Genomic DNA, 18,517 nt, shown 5'->3' on the forward strand with positions numbered 1-18,517 from the left:
AAGCAAATCACCCTCAGACAACCATTTCTAACATTTGGTGCTTGTCATTCTAGACCTTGAATGCTTTTTAAAAGTAAAGTAAAATCACAAAACTTTAGGGGGGAAGGAGAACATGGCACCTGGTACATCCCTGAAATTTCAGATGAGGAAGAGGAGACAGAGGCATCACCGCTTTACCTCAGGCTCCTTCAATCCGAAAAAAAAAAACAGGAAGCAGGATCAGAGACACTGGTAGAACGAGATGGTGACTCAGGAAAAGTTCAGACAAAAACAGTGATGACCGAAGGGCGAAGACAGAGAAGCAAGCAAGGAGGACAGAAGCAGCAGGAAGGTAAGGGGGGGAGACAATTTTGAACAAGACTGAGTGGGCGTGGGGGCTCTCCGTGGGGGTGGGAGTGGGTGTGTGCCCAGCCAAAAGCACAGGGCCGAAGTCAACACTCTACCTGTGTCTGTGTTTCTGAGGCCATAACGAGGGTTAGCGAGAGTCTGCACCGTGAGACGTCAGTATCCGAGGAACCAGAAGAGAAACGATGCACAAGAATGGGAGCCCCGCAGCGAGCTCTGTGAAAGCAGGAAGAGCCGCACCAGGCGTCACACAGCAAAGGCTCAGTGAGAGCTTGGGAACTGACGCGGCACAGGCTGAGGGCTCCACAGCTTGCCCTGCCCCTCGCCCACACAGGCCCCTGGGACCCAGTGCCTTCCCTCACAACCCACTTCAAGCCACAGTCCTCTAGCCGCTCAGGGGCCACCTGGCTTCTCCCCTTTCCCGTTTCTGCTGCCACTTTCCCAGGCCTGCTCCACACCACCTCTGAGCAAGGTGATCCTAACCAGCCCCTCTCTGGTCTCCCAGACAACCAACCCCGCCGCAGCCACTCTCCAGGGCTCACATTTGAGGGACACAGACGCATGGCCTCGGTCCACCTTTTCCCCTGCCCGCCCATCCATCCATCCACTCCGGACAAGCTAGACTGCCCGCCCTCCTCCACATGCACCCTCCCAACACCCAAGCAGCAGAGAACCACCCATCTGCCCGCCAGGGAAGCCCAGACGCAGGTGGAGCAGCCTACCCAACACGCTGCCACCCTGCCACCGGGCCCGCGGGCCTGGATGTGAGGAACACGGAGGTGCACAGCCCCATGGAGCATGTCCAGACGCCTGCTCCCTTCTGTCCCCATGGTGTGCAGTCACCTCTTTTCAGGACGGTGAAACGGAGGCGGGAAAGCCGTACGGTCCCTGGGCAGCAGGAGCCAAACCAGAGCCCGGGACTCACACTCCACACCTGGGCATTGTCCTCCTGGGACACATGACATCATGGTGGCTGCCACCATGTCAAGGCTGCTTCAGTATTTACGACACACAGAGCCACAAAAGTCAGAAGCTAGAGGGAACTTGATCTCAACGTCCCCCTCAGTCTATGACAGATGAGGAAACAGGTTCAATGACTGCCTGGTGCCACCAGCCAGGGAGTTGCAGGGCTCAAGACTCCGGAGGATGCTGTGACTTAACTAGGGGAGACGCAGAGGATGTCGTCACAGTCCATCACAGCACACAATCCCGTCCTGAGCCTTCCTCTGGAGCTTGCCGAACTTCCTTCCAAGCGATACATCAAATTCCCAGAGGGACGGAAGACCCGCCGAACTCAAAGGCGTCAGAAATGTCCATCCCAGCAGGGGACACACGGGCCTCCCTGACTGGCTCCACCCGCTCTGGACTAGAAGGGCATTCCTGGTGTCTTCGAGCCCACCCGCCCCTGCCCCCGCCCCAGCTCGGGGCACCTCCTGGCGCAGCAGAGAGCACAGCCTGGGAGGGGCGGCACACACCATGCGGTCCCAACACGGCCCCCTCAGGTCGCGGTCGGTCCAGATGGGAGGTGCGATGCCAAGGCTCCCAGAGGTGCTTCCGTGCCTCTCATAACACACACATCCGTGTCACATGCTGAACAGCCAGACGTGGCTCAGGGGACACCCTCCCTACCAGGGCCACGCAGAGGGGAAGACATCAAGCAAGCCAATTCCCAGTCAGAGTGTCACCCAACAGACAAATCCAAATGCCTCCCCTGGGCCCGCCACTGCCCCGAGAGCTGCAGGCCTCCCACCAGGATCCCTCCTGGGCATTCGTCGCTCCATCTGTCTCTAGGGTCCCTGTCCCGGGTCCCCCTCAGTGCCCTCCACATGCAGACCAGGGCTGGCCACCCTCCAAGACTTCCCGCTCCTCCCGCAAACGTCTGAGAAAAACACAACTACAATCCCTGTGTTCCTACTAAAACGTATGCCCTCCTCATCGAATACTGTGAAGGTTTCCTGATGGTTTCTGTAAGTAATTCTTGATCTCCCACCCAAACCACAGACCCCGGGAACGTCTTCTTCTCCCAGCATTTCACACGTGGTTCTTCAGTGGTAAGAACACCGCCGTTACTTGATGTGATAAACTGCACACCACCCTCCAGGACAAAGCTGGTTTTCACATTTGTGACTCTGCTATCTGAAATCACCCCTCTGCTATCCTAGTATCTTTGTATCACCAAAACAAGACACAACATACTACATGAAATGAAAATCCTGAAGTATGTATGGTTGGCAGGCACAAGACAATTCCAGACACTCACGAGACACCATGGAAACAACACTACTGTTGACATCAAAAGTCAAGGAAGTATTTGAAAATTAGCTCAGCCTTCAAACCAAAACGCAACTGTTACCTTATCTACTTGTCCATACTATCTATTCATATCTTTGACATGAAGCAAATGCCATCTGTATAACTCTGAACTGAATCATTCACCCAGAACCTCTGGTTTACGGGTATTTTCCTCTCTGTCCTGCACGGCTACGTCATGGTCTCTGAAGTGGCCTGGGCCACTGGTCTCCTGACCTACTGTGCCCGGGGAGTGGGGGGGCTGTGTCACACAACAGGACCACGAGTCATGGTTGTCATGTCTTCCCCATACGTAGCATCACACAAGGAATGAGGTGTGTACTGGACAGAGGTGGGAGAATGTCCTGCCTTCCCTCCTCTTCTCCCAACAAGGTCTGAGGGCTTTCACAGAGCTTGACGTCCCCGCCCAGGTGGGACACTGGGATGACAGTCGTCATGTACTGGATCAGACCGGGCACAAGACCCACAGAGCTCCAGCCTTGGTGGTTTCGAGAGGGTCGGATGTGTCCCCCTGCCCTCGGAGTGTACAGGAAGCAGGGACTTCTCCACCCAGCTGCCCAGGCCTGGCCCAAGTGCCTGGTGAGGGAGGACAAGAGTGACCACAGTGCAGACGGTAGGTGAAGCCACACCAAGCCTGGGGCCTCCGAGAAGCAAGGGCTAAGCAGAGCCCGCCAGGGAGACAACTGCCCTGACTTCGGGCACTGTACCCCAGGACCCCAGTCATCCTGCACAGCAGACTCCTTCGCCCCTGAGTTAAGGGAAGTGCAGCTTCAGCCACTGTCGCACCCGACCCACTCTGAAAGTAAGGAACCTGAAGTTCAGGCAGGTTGAGCACCTCTCCTCTGCCCCCAGCTGAACCGGCCACAGGGGCTCTGGGTGGGGAAACCGGGTCTCCTGACTGCTGGCTCACCCTTCTTCCCTAAAGGACACCCTTCTCCCAAAGGTCGACCGCCTCAGGGTGAGGTACCTCATAAGATGTCTTTTAAAAACATCTAGAAGCTACAGGCAGGCCCCAGATTATGAAAAATATACTTTCTACTATACTATGAAAAATATACTTTCTACTATACTATGAAAAATATACTTTTATACACTGATTCACTGATTCTTAAGCACAAGCACAGTAAAGCCAGGTGACGCCACCCGACTGTGGAGACGGTGCATCTTAGGACTGGCTCCCCCAACTCTGTGGAACAAAGTTCCTGGGTGGGGGAGGGAAAGGGACAGCAATGGAAACAGAGGGTCTGACTCTGCCTCCACCTCAGGCATCCCCTCAGCCCAACTGTCCTGCCAGGGCAGCAGCTTGGGGGCATTCCTGGGACCTCTACCCCCTACCTCCCGACAGGTGACCTCCTCCCACCCTGTCCACCTGTTCAGACTCAGCCTGCAGCTCCCCTGACCTCGCAGCCAGGCACATTTTCCCTAAGAGAAGCCTGTTAACCAGCCATGCAGAGCTTCACAGCGTTATTTATTGCGGTGAGGCAGGCACTAGCGTTATCTCCATTTATAGACCAAGAAATTGAGATGCACTAGTTCGCCCAGAATCACCCAGATTGTGAACTGGCGAAACGGGGAAGGGCATGAGGGCTCTGTTTCCTGGCCCATGTTTCCAAAGACTGTGAATCCAGTCTCAAGTGTGTCCTCAGGCCACTCTGGGCACATGGTAGGGCCAGAGGAGCATTTATTTTGGCATCAAGCAGATCCACTGGTTTCTGATCTGCAGCTTACCTTCTGTCTAGTTGAGCACGCTGTTTGAACAACAAACCTCAGTGTCTGCACACATTTAAAAGCTAAGCAACAGAGATGCAAGATGCTTGGTGCACTGGCGCTAAACCATTGCTACCTTCCCTTTACCAACTCAAAAAGAATTTAATTCAGACATGTACTATAAAAAATTTTATTTTTTACTGAAGTTGGCAAGAGCCTATTCTTAAAAAAAAAGAAAAAACATATTTGTGTGGAGAGAAGCCAAATGAGAACTTCCTTTCCTCCACAAGCCTTTTCCTCCCAAACCCACAGCAAAGTTCTCCATCCATTAAAATTGAAACTGGAAAGCGGTAAGTAATCAACCAAAGGAACCTCCCACAGTTGGGCCGTGATTATTTCTCAAATATAATGAAAATTTTATTTTTCTGAAGTGAAAAAACTGAAAAATGCCAGTACTGTTCACGCCCTTACTGGTCCATGCTCATCACTCCAGGTGTGGAGATTTCCAGGGTCTGTAAGACAAATAGCTCCTCCAAGAATCCTTTTCAAAGGTTATGGGCATGCTGTCACAACTGACCTTCTTTCTGCCTGTTAAGGGGGCCGTGAGGGAAGCAGAGGTTGCCCTGAGGCAGGAGGGGGGATGTCCTGGGCGTGGTGAGTGCATCCAAAGGAAGCTCAGGGCACATCCCAGAGGAGGCCTCACCAGAAAGCTCAAGGCCAGAAGCAGGCCAAGAAGTTCTGTGAAGCAGAAGAAACATGCTTTCTACTCCTCTCCTAAACGCCACCATTACAGTTTAGCTTTATTATTCACTTAAACAAACATCTGCTTGCTAAAATAGGAAAATGCGTAAGTCACAAGAAGCACAAATTCTAACAACTCTCCATTTTACTAGTGGAAAGTGGATTGCTGCTCCAAGCCACACCTTGGGCAAGAACCAAGAAGAGATCTGACACAAGGCTAATCCAGGAAACCTTCTCCATCCGAGCCACACTCAAGTATGCAAACGAAAGCAAACTTCTCCTCACCTGACTGCCAAAATTCTAACTAAAGTTTCAGCATCACTTCACCTCACATACAGGTAGCCATTTACAGGGGACAGAGCGCTTTCACGCCAGCGCCTCATTTCATTTTAGCAGCCACACGTGGAGAGAGTGGAGCAGTCAGTCCCTGCTGTTCCCCCTTTCACAGGTGAGGATGCCTCTCCAAAGGAAAAGCAGGCTTGAGGTCAAGCAAGCAGACCAAGGTCAGAGGGCCAGAGGAACGAGGCCAAGAACTCTGATTGGACACCAGAGCCAGGGCTTCTGAAGCCACAAACAAACCCTCGAAGGAACCACAGCAGCTCACACATGATAACTTACACATATCTGTAACTGGGAACGAAAACCTGTTTTTTACAAAACAAAGCCAATAAAACAAATTAACATTTTCCTAATTGATCAGCAACTTTCACACCAAAATGTTTCTATGAGGCAAGTTTTGACTTCTGAAACATACAGAATTACCTTATACGTACATCTTCAAGTAAGTATACTTACATCAAAAATCTTTACCAAAAAACCAAGTAAGGCCATGATTTCAGAGGCCAGTCCTCCTCAGCTGAGAAGGAGGCAGAAGCAGCAAGCTTAACTGCACACATTTGGCCCAGATCTCCAAAATGTGTCCTCCATTAGCACCTGAGGTATTTCCTTCTTAAAATTATCAGGACCACGTAATAAATTTAAATTGCCATTTCCAAAGGAACTAAGTGACAGTTTTTTTCACGCAAAACTCACTAGAAAATGGTGTTACATTTGCTACCTATAAAAATGCTGCAAACGTGGCCTGAAACAAAAGAGATGTTAAGAACAATTCACTTGGACTTCCCTGGTGGCGCCGTGGTTAAGAATCCGCCTGCCAATACAGGGGACACGGGTTCGATCCCTGGTCCAGGAAGATACCACGTGCCGCAGAGCAACTAAGCCCATGCACCACAACTACTGAGCCTGCACTCTAGAGTCCGCGGGCCACAACTACTGAGCCTGCGTGCCACAACTACTGAAGCCCACGCACCTAGAGCCTGTGCTCCGCAACAAGAGAAGCCACCGCAATAAGCCCGCACACCGCAACGAAAAGTAGCCCCTGCTCGCCGCAACTAGAGAAAGCCCGCGCGCAGCAAGGAAGACCTAACACAGCCAAAAATAAACAAACAAATTTATAAAAAAAAAAAAAAAGAACAATTCACTTGTACAATTAACAAAAAGCAGAGTGCTAAAATATAAATAGACACAAGCAGAAAACAATGGGGAACGGGCAGATTGGGAACAAAAAAGCCGTAATATTCTCAACAACCTGAGAATACCATGACAAATACTGTAGACTGTTACTCATTTACATCAGGCCACAGATGTTTTCACCACTTACTACGCGAGGGGAGATGTTTTCATGGCACCCAAGGAAACCTTAGTTGAAACTCACGGACCACGTCTTGATGCCCTTAAAATTTTCAAGCCTAGCATACTTTAAGTGGAGGGTGATGAGCCCAAGACAGACCCTTCGGATCACTCATTTTCGGCTTATCAATCTTTCCCCAAATGAGTTTCAAAAGCCCATTTCTTTGTTGTATTTCCACACATCTGAGTCTGGGGAAGAGATACAGCACATATTTTCTCAATCCATTTCTAAACTATTGTCTGCTGTTTAAAATAACCTACCATATAAATCATCAAGGAGCCTTTGGGGGGGAAAAAAACAACCTTCAGAAATCTATTGTGTTTGCCCAAAGAAGGACTACTTACTGCCTCTTAACATAGTTTAAATACAGAAAGAAACAGTCTCTTTGGAGGAGAAAAGGGTCATGTCCCCCTGCAAAGTGCCACCCAAAGTGTGGGTGCTGGACAAATGTGGGAGCAGGAGCTGGGTGGAGGCAGGGAGGCGGGGAGGGAAGGGTCCCTTCTCCACCCCCGGGGAGTGCAGGGCACACCCTGCAAGGGGCTGGGGTCCCCCGTACCTTTTCCGCGGGGCCCTGAGCTGCCCGCGCTGCTGCTCCCCCCGGCGCAGGACGAGTCCTTCCTGAGCCTCTTGCTCTGCGGCCTCACGCTGGACCTGAGGAAGTGGTGCTGGTCCTGGGGGCAGGCGGGCGGCGGGGACGGGGCCTGCGGGCCGCCCGAGGGGGCCTGGGGGCCGTCGCCGCCGTCCCGGGGGGTCTTGCCGTCCCTCTTTGTGCCACCGCTCTCCTCGGCCGCGTCCCCACCGCCGGGCCCCTCTCCTTCCAGCGAGTCCTCATCGGCCGACCTCTTGCCCAGCCTCTTGAGCCCTTCCTCCCCGCCGCCGCCGTCTCCCAACTTCACTGTCATCCTGGCCGGGGAGGGGAAGAGGGGACCCCGGTGAGGCGCGCGGCCCGCAGCCTGCGAGAAGTTTAGCCGCACCGATCCCCTCTCAACATGGCCGCCGTTGTTTGTTCCAGATCCCCTCCCGCGGCCCGCCCGCCCCAGCCCGGCCAGCCGGGCCTGAGCCGCCGCCCGCCCGACCCCGGCCCGGACCCCCGCGCGCCCGCCCGCCCGACGTCCAGGAAACGGCGGCCGGCGGCGAGGAGGCGGCGGGGCGGCAGCTGGGCGGCCGCACCCGGACGGCCCTGCCCGTGCGGCGCCCCGGCCCGGGGTCGGGAAGGGGGCATGTGGCCCGGACCGGGGTCCCGGGGTCCCGGAGCCACCTACCCAGCGGGCCCACGGCTCATGGCCTGCGCGCCGGGTAGCCAGCGCGCCGGCCTCGCTCCCAGCGCTGCCTGGGCCAGCCTGGCCTCCGCGCCCGCGTCCCCCGACCCCACCCCTCCCCGCCCCCCAAAACGCGCAGGACTCCGGGCCCGCGCACCTGCCCCGCAAGCCTGCCCCCAAAGTTAGCCCCGGAGCGGGGTCGAGGGACCCGGATCGACCCCGGCAGGGGAGAGGCGCGGGCTCGCCTGCGTGCACAGGGAACTCCATGGTGGCCCGCGCCTGCCGGTCCGCCTGCTTATTTTAAAACAGACATAAAGAATAATAAGCTCGGGGTTTCTGGGAATCTTGCTTCGGAGGGTGGGATATGTGTGCTGCTGCGGGGATTTACTAAGTGAAAATGCTTTTGCAACAAAGGAGCCTGTTGCATGGAACAGGATGGAGCCACCTATGAAAGTGACAGCACAGTTATGTCCAGGTAAGAATGGATAGAAGAGAATTGTGTTAAAACTCTCGATAACCATGAATAAAAATCTCGCATTAACTTTGTTACCCTCTGTTGTGAGCAATGTCAACAACAAAATGTGACAACTCTAAAATGTGGACCAAAAAGCAGATCCACTCAGTTTATGCAAAGAGAATCAGACACTATCAACATTGTAAACCCAGAAATAGTAATGTGTACATGCGATGCAGCAAGAAAGATCAACAGGTGTTGATACTATGCCCAAACTCTGTTTGACATGCTCAACACGACTGCTGAGAATGGGAACATTTTCATTTTAAAGGAAAATGAGAGCAAGACATCAAGGCCAACAATGAAATACATTAACAGGAGTAAGGACCTTTCATAGAAAGATTTGGAAATGATTAAAATCATAACAATACCTGCTACTGCTCTTAAGTATTATGCCTCAAAACTATCTGTTACAGCATTCATCTGTTGAAATTGATGTCATAAATCACCTGAATTCATACCAGTTTAAAAAAAAAAAACCTGCCAAAGAATAGAACTATACAAGACAGATACTACCCAAACTTAAAGGACTTCATTGCACAGGACATCTCACTATTCACTTATCCTATCCATTTCTACTTAAGAAACCTGAAAATATCTTAAAGGGCCTTCCTCTGGGTTATAATGTGGAAAACCCTATTCCCAGGGACCTATCATCCCAAAGCTACCCACATAACCCAGGACCCGGGCAAAGGTTACATCAGCTACAACAGAATAAACTTGCCCGTTCGCCAGGTTGAATATTGGAAGACACTAAACTGAATACAAAAGGACGTTGCTTTTCAGAATTAAAAGGATATTAACACATTTCAGAGTTTTCCCTGAAGGGAAAAGGAAAACATGGAGATGGAATCCTTTTACCGAATACCTCCAACCCTACTTCCTGACCGTACACACAGGTGGGATCACCTCAAACCCAATCCCGGCTGGACACCATTAGCCACATTCCGTGAAAGGAAAAGCAAAACCTTCCCTCTCCGGCGGATTTCTGGCTGCACACAAAGAGCGCTGTCAACGCAACACTTCTGAGTCCGAGCTCCCGCTAGCCGCCCCGACAAAGCACCGCGTACGTAACCACCGCCGCCAGGGCTTAGGCCACTTCTCCCTCAGCCCCGCTCCGGCTGGGAGCCGGGCCTCGCCGTGACAGCCGGTTGGGGCGGCCCACCGCACCCGAGCCGCAGCCTCCCGTCACCTTTTTCATCAAAGCCTCGCAGCAGCCTGGATTCCCGGGCCCCCCTGGGTCCTGTCGGGCAGCCCCGGCCCCCGAGCGCCAGTTGCTGAGAGGCCGCAACGCCGGTGTGGTCCTCCCGCCTTGGAAGCAGTCGCCGAGCGGTCCTCGCCCCGGCACGTCCCCTCCGCTGCCGGCGTGCGGCTGACGGGGCTGCGGGCGCCGGTGCTGCGGCCGCTCAGCCTCACAGAGGCCCGGCCCGCGGCGCACAGGAGCAGTTCCGGCTACGGCGGCCGGCGAAGTCCGCGGGGCCGACGCGAGGGGCGGGGCCGGGGTGGCGGGAGCGCGGGCCGGGGCGGGGCGACGCGCGCGGGACCGAGCACGCCGAGGTTTCCAGCGGGCGCGCCCCCTCAGGGGCGCTCCCATTGGTCGGCGGCGGGAGCGCGCTCTTGCACGCACGGACGCTGGGCGGGGTCGGAGGGCGGGCCCACAAAGCGGGTAATGTTGTGACGCCAGTCTCGCGGCAGTGCGGACTGGTACGTCTCTCCGGATTGGTGAATCGACAGCCAATAGAGTGAGAGCCTAGGCTGTGATTGGCCCGGGCCGTGTTGACGGATGCGTGAGAAGAAAACGCCGCCTGAGCTCAGAGTCTTGAATCCGGCGCGAACCGGGTTTTTAACTAAAAAGTGTAGAAGTGTAACTGAGGCAGATAAACACACCCTTTATTGGCTTGAATGCATGCTTTTAAAGTTCCTTAGCGTTGCGGCTGGTGCTGGGCACTTAGGTTGTTTTTCTTCGTTTAAGGAGAAAAAGGAGTGTTTTAAATTCTAGTGTTCATGGCCCCTGATAAGAGCGATGGTGTTTAAGGGTACAAACTTGTAAGGAGTAGTATCTAATGCACGGTATAATAGATACAATAATACTGTACTATATGTAATGTGATAAGTATCTCTACATGCTACTCATATAATATACAAATGTATCAAAGCAACGTTCTGTATACTTTAAACTTACGCAATGTTAAATGTCAAATTTATTCAATAAAATTCTAGTGTTTATGAAAATGGGGTTTTTTAAAATAGAATTTTCCTTGTATGTGTGTGATCCAGCGCCTAGCTCCTCCGATTAGGTAGTACCTACATTTTCCTATTATTTTTTTATTTGTTTAACAGTGTGGACCTTTTTGCTTTTTGCTATAGTAAGTTTTTTAAATGAATGACATTACTTTTTTTTTTTTCCAAAATTAGTTTAACCCACCAGACCGTTAGGCCAGGGCAGCACGTTGCTAATGCCTTAGGGAATGCAGTCCGCCGCGAGGGTTAGAAACCAGGTTAGTTTCTAACCGGATGAACTCGTATCGTTGGCTACTATTTTCTCTCCAATGGCGTCCATAAGGCCCCCAAAGCACTGAGCGCATGTCATAAGTTAACAGCTTCAAGGAACCATATTGAATCAACTGGCTTTACTCATAAATTCTTTTGAACGACACCCTCCTCGAGACAAAGCAGACAAAGCAGAGTCTAGCAAACCTTCTAGGGTCCAAAAGACCCAGCAATAAGATTAACCAGAGAAGAAAGAATCTTAAAGATGGCGTTCCGTTTCTTTCCCAGTCTCTCTGCTGCCTTCCTCCACCTGACTGACCTACGCGGTTGGAAACGTAACTACAGGTGCGGGTCCCCAGCCGGCCGTGTATTCCTATCACATCTAGAAGAATTTATCAGCTTCCCTTCTCTGCGCAGAAAGGCATATCCTGGCCTCTTGGCCCTCCTCTACGAGCTAGCGTTTTTAAGTCTAGATAGCGGCCGCGAACGGGGTAAATTGCCCTGCAGCACCGCGGAGCTCGCCACCCGCTGGAGGAATCCTGCCCTCGGCTCCGCACGAACATTCCCGATCGTCGTCGGCTCTTTCCGGCCTCTCGTGGAGCTTCGGGCGGCCTCGACGTCTTCTAGCTCAGCTTCGGCTGTATCCGCCTTGGGCTCGCAGCCGTTGTCCCGGCAACGCGCGGCGGCGCTGCGGCCCAGCCAAGGTGAGTGCGGTCCCCGGCCCCGGGCCCAGGAGCAGAGGGTCTGGGGGCCGGGAGCCGGGGAGGAGGGCGACGACGAGGCGGGGCCGGGGAGGGGCTCGGGAGGCCGGGGCGGCTCGCGGTGTCGGGCGGTTCCGGGGGCCTGGAGCCTGGGGCCCGGAGGAAGGCAACGCCGAAGTGCGCGGGACCCCCTTCGCGCGCCCTCCCGGATTATTTTCGTCCAGAGATCCTGCTTGGGCCGAGCGCCCGAGCTTGTGGCTGGTCAGGCTGAGGCTTGGGGGTGCGGGGCGGGCGTCCGAACGGTCAGCGCGAGACAAGGACCACCTCCGGCGCAGACAGGTCTGACTGAGGGCCGCGTGGCTGTGCGAGGCCCGGGGGAGCTGACCCGGTGGCGAGGAGGCGGCTCCGGAGGCGCTCGCGGTAACACTGGGCCTGGGAGGGAATCAGAAAACCACCTTTTCTGCGCTGTCAGTCCTGCGGCCAGGGGAACCGCACGCATGGTCCAAACCAGAGATGGCGTTCCTTCTTGTCCATGGGATGCAGCTATGACCCTGCACTGCCGAGGCCCCGGGGGCTGTGGTGGGGGCGGTGGTGAGGCTTTTCGGGGTGGCCCCTAGTGCCCACACCTCTCCACTCTGCCGCCATTGCCTCTAAGTCCTCTGGTTCCCTCCCGCAGCATCTCCAAGCAGTAATGCAACTGAAGTGATCCTTAGTACCACGAGCCGCTCAGTTGAAAGACCTTAACATTTTCTTTCCCAGAAGGTGGTTTAACGGAGGCGTAAAGACCTTGCACCGCTGGAGGTGAGAGGATCAAATCGGTGAGAACAAATGGAATTTTTTTCTTTTCCCCAAAATTTATATATTGCCAAATCGCCTTATGTTCTAGAGACCCTGAGTTTGTTTTAAGGAACAAAACAAACTTGTGTTTCTGAACTGATGCCATTAATAGATGCCATTAGGTCACTATTTTATTGTTAGTCATCTCTTCTCCTTATGTTTTTTTTTTTTAATTAATTTATTTGGTTGTGCCGGGTCTTAATTGTGGCAAGCGGGCTCCTTAGTTGTGGCATGCAGACTCTTAGTTGTGGCATGCATGTGGGACCTAGTTCCCCGACCAGGGATTGAACTCGGGCCCCCTGCATTGGGAGTGCGGAGTGTTAACCAATGCACCACCAGGAAGTACCCCTCCTTATGTTTACATTGGTAACTTCTTTTGTAATTATGCAGGTAATATTTATTCATTGTAGAAAAATGTTAAAACACAGGTGAAAGGAATGATGAGCAATCACATATACACTGTAAAAAAATGGACTCATTCACCCTGGACTTCACCCACCCTGGATTTAACCCCCTTTTTACAACTGTTCCAGGGCTGGGGATGCTCCGATGGCCCCTCACCCTGTGGGGCAGATAATCTGGTAGGGAGTGGAGGATGGTCAGTCAAACACACATTTACAGTAAACTCTGAATACAGCAGTGGAGAAATGCAGGGTTCTATGAGGATTCTGGGCAGAAGCACTGGACAACCTAGAAATCAAGTCCAAGAGCTCAATGGTGGAAAAGAGGCTTCTTGAGTACCCAAAGCAGGGGTGTCGGGGAGAGAGCTTCTGGGAAAGCCCCAGGCAGGAAGAAAGTAATTTAAAGATCTTTCAGCATACTTGCTTTTTACAAAGTTATGTTTGAAATAAAAGATAGAGGAAATCAGGTTTAACTTTTTCAAGTGCTATTATAATTCTTTCTCTATAATTACAACAAAATTAATATGTTACTCATTTTTCCAAGGCATATTTTCAGAAAGTAAACTTTTTAAACATGAATAAGAATTTCCCATAGCCTAGAATTTAGACCCTTGATTGGATGCAACACATTAAAACTCACTTTAAAAGGTTTCCTTGCTGCATTAAACTGCCCAGTTTTTAACCTGGTTGTCTCGTTGTCAGTGGCTCTGTGTGAACATTTGCATGAAGTCTTTACTCAAGGAAGCCAGAGCCCTGACCAGTGTGCATGCCCCTAAGTGATGTGTGCAGGACCCAGATCCTGCCCTCTCCCCTGACTCCAGCCCCACATCCCCCTGCTCCTCTGGCCAGTGTCCAGCTGCTCCGCTAGGAGTGCTGAATGGGTTGCTCTTCAGCTTGTGGTGGGTATATATCAGGGTATATATTCGTAAGAGAAAGATAAACATTTGAAATGTGAGTGTTCATTTCTACCCACCTGCCTTCTAGCTTCTGGAAGAACAGGGTTTCCCTCTTTAGACCCAATCTGAGTCTTCATGGCTTCCTCTGATACAACTATTGTATTGCTAAAAGCAAATGGCATAGTCCATTCCCTACTCTAATTATAGAATTTTGCAGGTGCTGGATAACTTTTTTGCACAATTTTTTTGTTGTGGTTAAATATACATAATGTAAGATTTACTATTTTAACCGTTTGTAAGTGTACAGTTCAGCAGCGGCATTAAGTACATTCACATTGTTGTGCAGTCATCACCACCATCCATCTCCAGAATTTTTTTCATCTTCCCAAACTGAAACCTTGTATACAATAAACTCTAATACCCCATCCCTGCCTGCAGCAGGCCCTGTCAACTACCAATCTACTCTCTGTCTCTATGAATTTGATGACTCTAAGTACATTATATAAGTGAATCATACAGTATTTGTTCTTTTGTGTCTGGCTTATTTCACTTCTTCTAGGTTCATCTATGTTGTAACATGTGTCAGAATTTCATTCCATTTTAAGGCTGAATAGTACTCCATTGTATGAATATACCACATTTTGTTTATTCATTCATTTGTCGATAGACATTTGGGTTGTGTCCACCTTTTCACTATGAATAACACTGCTATGAATATTGTGTTCAAATATCTGTTCAGATCCCTGCTTTCAACTCTTTTAGGTATATATCCAGAACTGGAATTGCTGAATTATATGGTAATTCTATGTTTGATATTTAGAGACCCACCATACTGTTTTCTACAGCATCTGTACCATTTTACACTCCTACCAAAAGTGCACAAAGGTTCCAATTGCTCCACATCCTCACCAAAACTTTTTACTTTCTGTTTTTCTGATAATAGCCATCCTAATGGGGATGAAGTTGAATAATTTTAAATGATAGCAAACCAACTCACAAATAGGCTTTTCTCTGCTAGTTAGCTTCCCCAAACTGACTGTAGGATGTGAAAAAGTGGGCAGTAGTCAGACTGTCATTCCATTCACCTTCCTACCCCTCCCACAAAGGGACAATATGCACATCTTTTCCAGGAAAGAAAGAAAGATGTTAAGTTCATGTAACTGATGAAGTTCATCTTCTCCCCAGTTGCTCTGGCTTTGCTTCTTTGACTCCCTAGCAAATGAATCCTTTTGCTCCTGACACCTCAGAGGAAGGCAGGGACAGCCTTGGTTTTCTATCAGAAATTGGGTGCTAGGTTTTTCTGTACATTTCTCTTCTGTGAAGCAGTTTGCTTTTTTTTGTTTGTTTGTTTGTTTGTTTGGAAATGTTGCTTAACAGGGAGCTATAGAAATATAAATTGTCCTTATTATGATTGGGATAAAAATGATCAAGGTTTACACATGTAGTCTAGTCCACGGGGCTTTTCTTTATTGTTTTGATGGCAGTATGTGTTATTCTTTTCCATCGTTCCAGGTCTAATCCCTTGCCTCTAATTGTATATTTTTCCTGTTAGAGACCTCTTCCACATAAAATTGCCTGTATTGGTCTGAAGGGGTGCTGATAAGTTGCCGAATGTCTTGTAGGTTTGTGATGCTTCTTTTTCCTAATTCTATATATAGTAGTTTTGTTTTGTTCAAGACCAACAGGACTTGGTTGTCTTTTCCCTCCAGGTTTCAGCCCTGACCAGGCCTGCGTTTCGTCATGGCCCTCTACTTTGACCACCGCATAGAAGCCCCAGATGCAGTTGGGTCTCCCTCCCACATCAGTTGGCACCCCGTTCACCCATTCCTGGCAGTCGCTTCCATTAGCACAGCCTCAGGAGGCAGTGTGGATATATATCAGGAGCAAGTGAGTGTGGAAAGCAGCAATTCTGACTGCAGTAGCTTCTGGCTTTTGTCTCTCTTTTGTTTGTGTTTGTGTGTGTGTGTGCGTGTTTCTCACTGAGGTCCAAACTCCCAATATTATAAAAGCCCTATTATGTGAATAACTCTTTTACCCCTGCTATTTAGTTTTGGGGACATATTTAGGAATGCTCAAGGCAGAATCCACAGTCAATTCACGGTCACCAGCAGGGTTGTCTGTCCATCCTTCTCCAGCCTCCTGTTGGCCATTCGAAACTATTTGTTTCCTGGAGCTGCCATAACAAATTACCACAAATTGGGTGACTTAAAACAACAGAAATTTATTCTCTCATAGTTCTGGAGGCCAGAAGTCTCCAACAACAGGTTAGCAGGGCCCTGCCCTCTCCGAAGGCTCTAGTGGAGGATTTGTTCCGTGCTTCATATTAGCTTCCAGTGTAGCCAGCAGTCCTTGGTGCTCCTCGGCTGGGACCTGTATCTCTCCACCCTCTCCCTCCATCCTCACACAGCCACCTGCTCTGTGTGGCCATGTCTCTTTCCTCCTCACATAAGGGCACCAGTCATACTAGACTAGGGCCCACTCTAATGACCTTGTCTTAACTTGATCATCTGCAAAGACCCTATTTTCAGATAAGGTCACATCACAAGTACCAGGGGTTAGGACTTCAACACATCTTTTTGGGGTGCACAATTCAATTCATAACAGAAACTTTCTAGACGCTCCTCCTACTTCACCAAGAAAGATGGATTTCCTTTCCCACTCCCTCCTCTGCCCTCTGCAGTCTCGATGTCACCCCTGAAATTTCACCCAAGCAGCCACACTCATCAGCGATGGCTACATAACGTGTCCCGCTGTCCCTGCCCCCCACACATTCCACCCTCCTGTAGGTCCTCCGGAGAGCACACCCGAGGGTCTTCCTCACCCGGCCCCCTTCATCCAGGCCACCCCCTTCCCCGCCGGGCCCTCCAGCCTTCCCCCCGTCCCAGACAAGCCTGCCGTTGGCCCCCCTCAGAGCACATCCAGGCCCCTTCTCCCTCTTATTTCCTCCTCCTGGGGTTGCATTACCATCTATCAGTGGATGACTTACAAGCCTGCGGCTCCAGCCCACCAGTCCCCCCCAACCCCTTAGCAAGCCCTCCCCTCACGCTCCACAAAGGGCAGACCCTCCTGGTATGCTCATCTTGGTCTCATCCCAGGTGTGGGTCAGTATTTGGCCCCAGTGCCAAGCACAGTGTCGCCAACTATTTCAGAGTAGATGCCTCCCTTCTGGGAGTCAGACAGCTCTCCAATATGTATCATAAAATTTTCTTTAGAGTAAATATTATTAAATCCAAAATAATAGCAATTTTAGATTTTTTTTTTCTGCACCATGCAACTTGTGGGATCTTAGTTCCCCAACCAGGGATTGAACTCGGGCCACAGCAGTGAAAGTGCCAAGTCCTAACCACTGGACCACCAGGGAATTCCCTAGATAAAATTTTAAATTTTAGAAAATTTAAAATATACTATTACAAAACAAAGTGTACTTCCTGTGTTTCTAATTGGCACAAGGAGACCATTAGGATTTCAAAATAATGATTTATTGGATGATAATGAGGTCACAGATGTAGCAGGTGTAACTGAGTTTGCTAGGAAGAGCCCAGTAGAAGTACTGAGAACAAACTGAATTAATCTCTGAAAACACATTTATACCTTAAACCTACTGCCTTAGAAAATTCTAGAAAACACAAGAATATACCAGCACGTATTCAATTAGCTATCACAGCAATGACATCATCACACATCACAGAGCTCCGGAAAACTGCACTGTACACTCATGAGAGAACGAGAGTTAACAGGGCAGATCATGTCTTCATATCATCCTGAACATGACTTTGGCGTCGCAGACCCCAAAAACGTTCTCAGGTCACCTCACTACACTTTGAGAACCTTGGGTCAACACACTTCACCCGCTGGCCCACAGCTTCTTTTTGTAAATATAGTTTTATTGAACTCCCTGGCGGTCCAGTGGTTAGGACTCAGAGCTTCCACTGCAGGGGGCCCAGGTTTGATCCCTGGTCAGGGAACTAAGATCCCACAAGCCAGCCACACGGCGTGGCCAAAAAAATAAATAAATAAAAATAGACGGAAAAAATTTTTAAGTAAATAAAGTTTTATTGATAAACTGGTCCATGGGGTCAGTTGAATGTTTACGCTTTCATAGTTCAGCCGAGGCAAGATGGGTGTTTCTATGAAAATTAAATAGAATATTTCCTTAACAAACTGCTCATTATGTCCTCTAGCTGATGTCATTCCACTGATGAGGCAGAAATTCTTAGAGTAGCGGCCACTCCCCGTAAAATAAAGAATTTACCTCGTGTGTCACAGGGTGAGTGCGTGCCAGACACGCATATCGAGAGGTCGTTCCGGGTCACCTCCCTCTGCTGGCACCCAACGCGGCTGATCCTGGCTATTGGCTGGGAGACCGGAGAAGTGGTCGTGTTTAATAAGCAAGACAAGGAGCAGCATGCGGTCCCCCTGACGCAAATCGCCGACATCACCGTCCTCAACTGGAACCCCAACGGGAACTGCCTGGTCTCGGGGGATAGGGTGAGCAGACATGCTGAGACACTGACTTCAGATCTCTGCATTGCCCTGTCCATGCTCTTAGGGACCAAATTATTAGAAACTTGGTGGTTGCCGAGTTCAACTGATTTTGTCGGCTGTCATGGCAGCTTTTGTTTTATA

The 18,517-nt window shown here is 50.6% G+C and overlaps 2 protein-coding genes across 12 annotated transcripts in view; one reads left to right on the forward strand and one right to left on the reverse strand.

The window, feature by feature from the left end:
• The window catches only part of CRAMP1 (cramped chromatin regulator homolog 1), a 59,983-nt gene extending 49,956 nt beyond the window's left edge, over positions 1-10,027 (reverse strand). Inside the window, exons 1-2 of one of the 2 annotated variants that reach the window (XM_007181714.2) lie at positions 9,759-10,027; positions 7,350-7,696 (exon numbers count right to left, since the gene is read on the reverse strand). In XM_007181714.2, coding sequence (XP_007181776.1) covers positions 7,350-7,695 — 346 coding nt within the window. In that variant the 5' untranslated portion in view covers position 7,696; positions 9,759-10,027. Of the gene's footprint in view, positions 1-7,349; positions 7,697-8,055; positions 8,140-9,758 lie in introns of those variants that run through there. The other variant, XM_057528391.1, reaches the window with a different exon arrangement.
• Positions 10,028-11,667: 1,640 nt separating this feature from the next.
• IFT140 (intraflagellar transport 140) overlaps positions 11,668-18,517 on the forward strand; it is a 71,031-nt gene continuing 64,181 nt past the window's right edge. Inside the window, exons 1-5 of one of the 10 annotated variants that reach the window (XM_007181722.2) lie at positions 11,668-11,760; positions 12,517-12,575; positions 15,444-15,513; positions 15,601-15,778; positions 18,158-18,379. In XM_007181722.2, the coding sequence (XP_007181784.1) occupies positions 15,632-15,778; positions 18,158-18,379 (369 nt within the window). In that variant the 5' untranslated portion in view covers positions 11,668-11,760; positions 12,517-12,575; positions 15,444-15,513; positions 15,601-15,631. Of the gene's footprint in view, positions 11,761-11,799; positions 12,178-12,433; positions 12,576-15,443; positions 15,514-15,600; positions 15,779-18,157; positions 18,380-18,517 lie in introns of those variants that run through there. The other 9 variants (XM_057528325.1, XM_057528324.1, XM_007181720.2 and 6 more) reach the window with 9 other exon arrangements.

The sequence above is a fragment of the Balaenoptera acutorostrata genome, chromosome 15 (genome assembly GCF_949987535.1).
Source record: "Balaenoptera acutorostrata chromosome 15, mBalAcu1.1, whole genome shotgun sequence".
Taxonomy (NCBI): Eukaryota; Metazoa; Chordata; class Mammalia; order Artiodactyla; family Balaenopteridae; genus Balaenoptera; species Balaenoptera acutorostrata.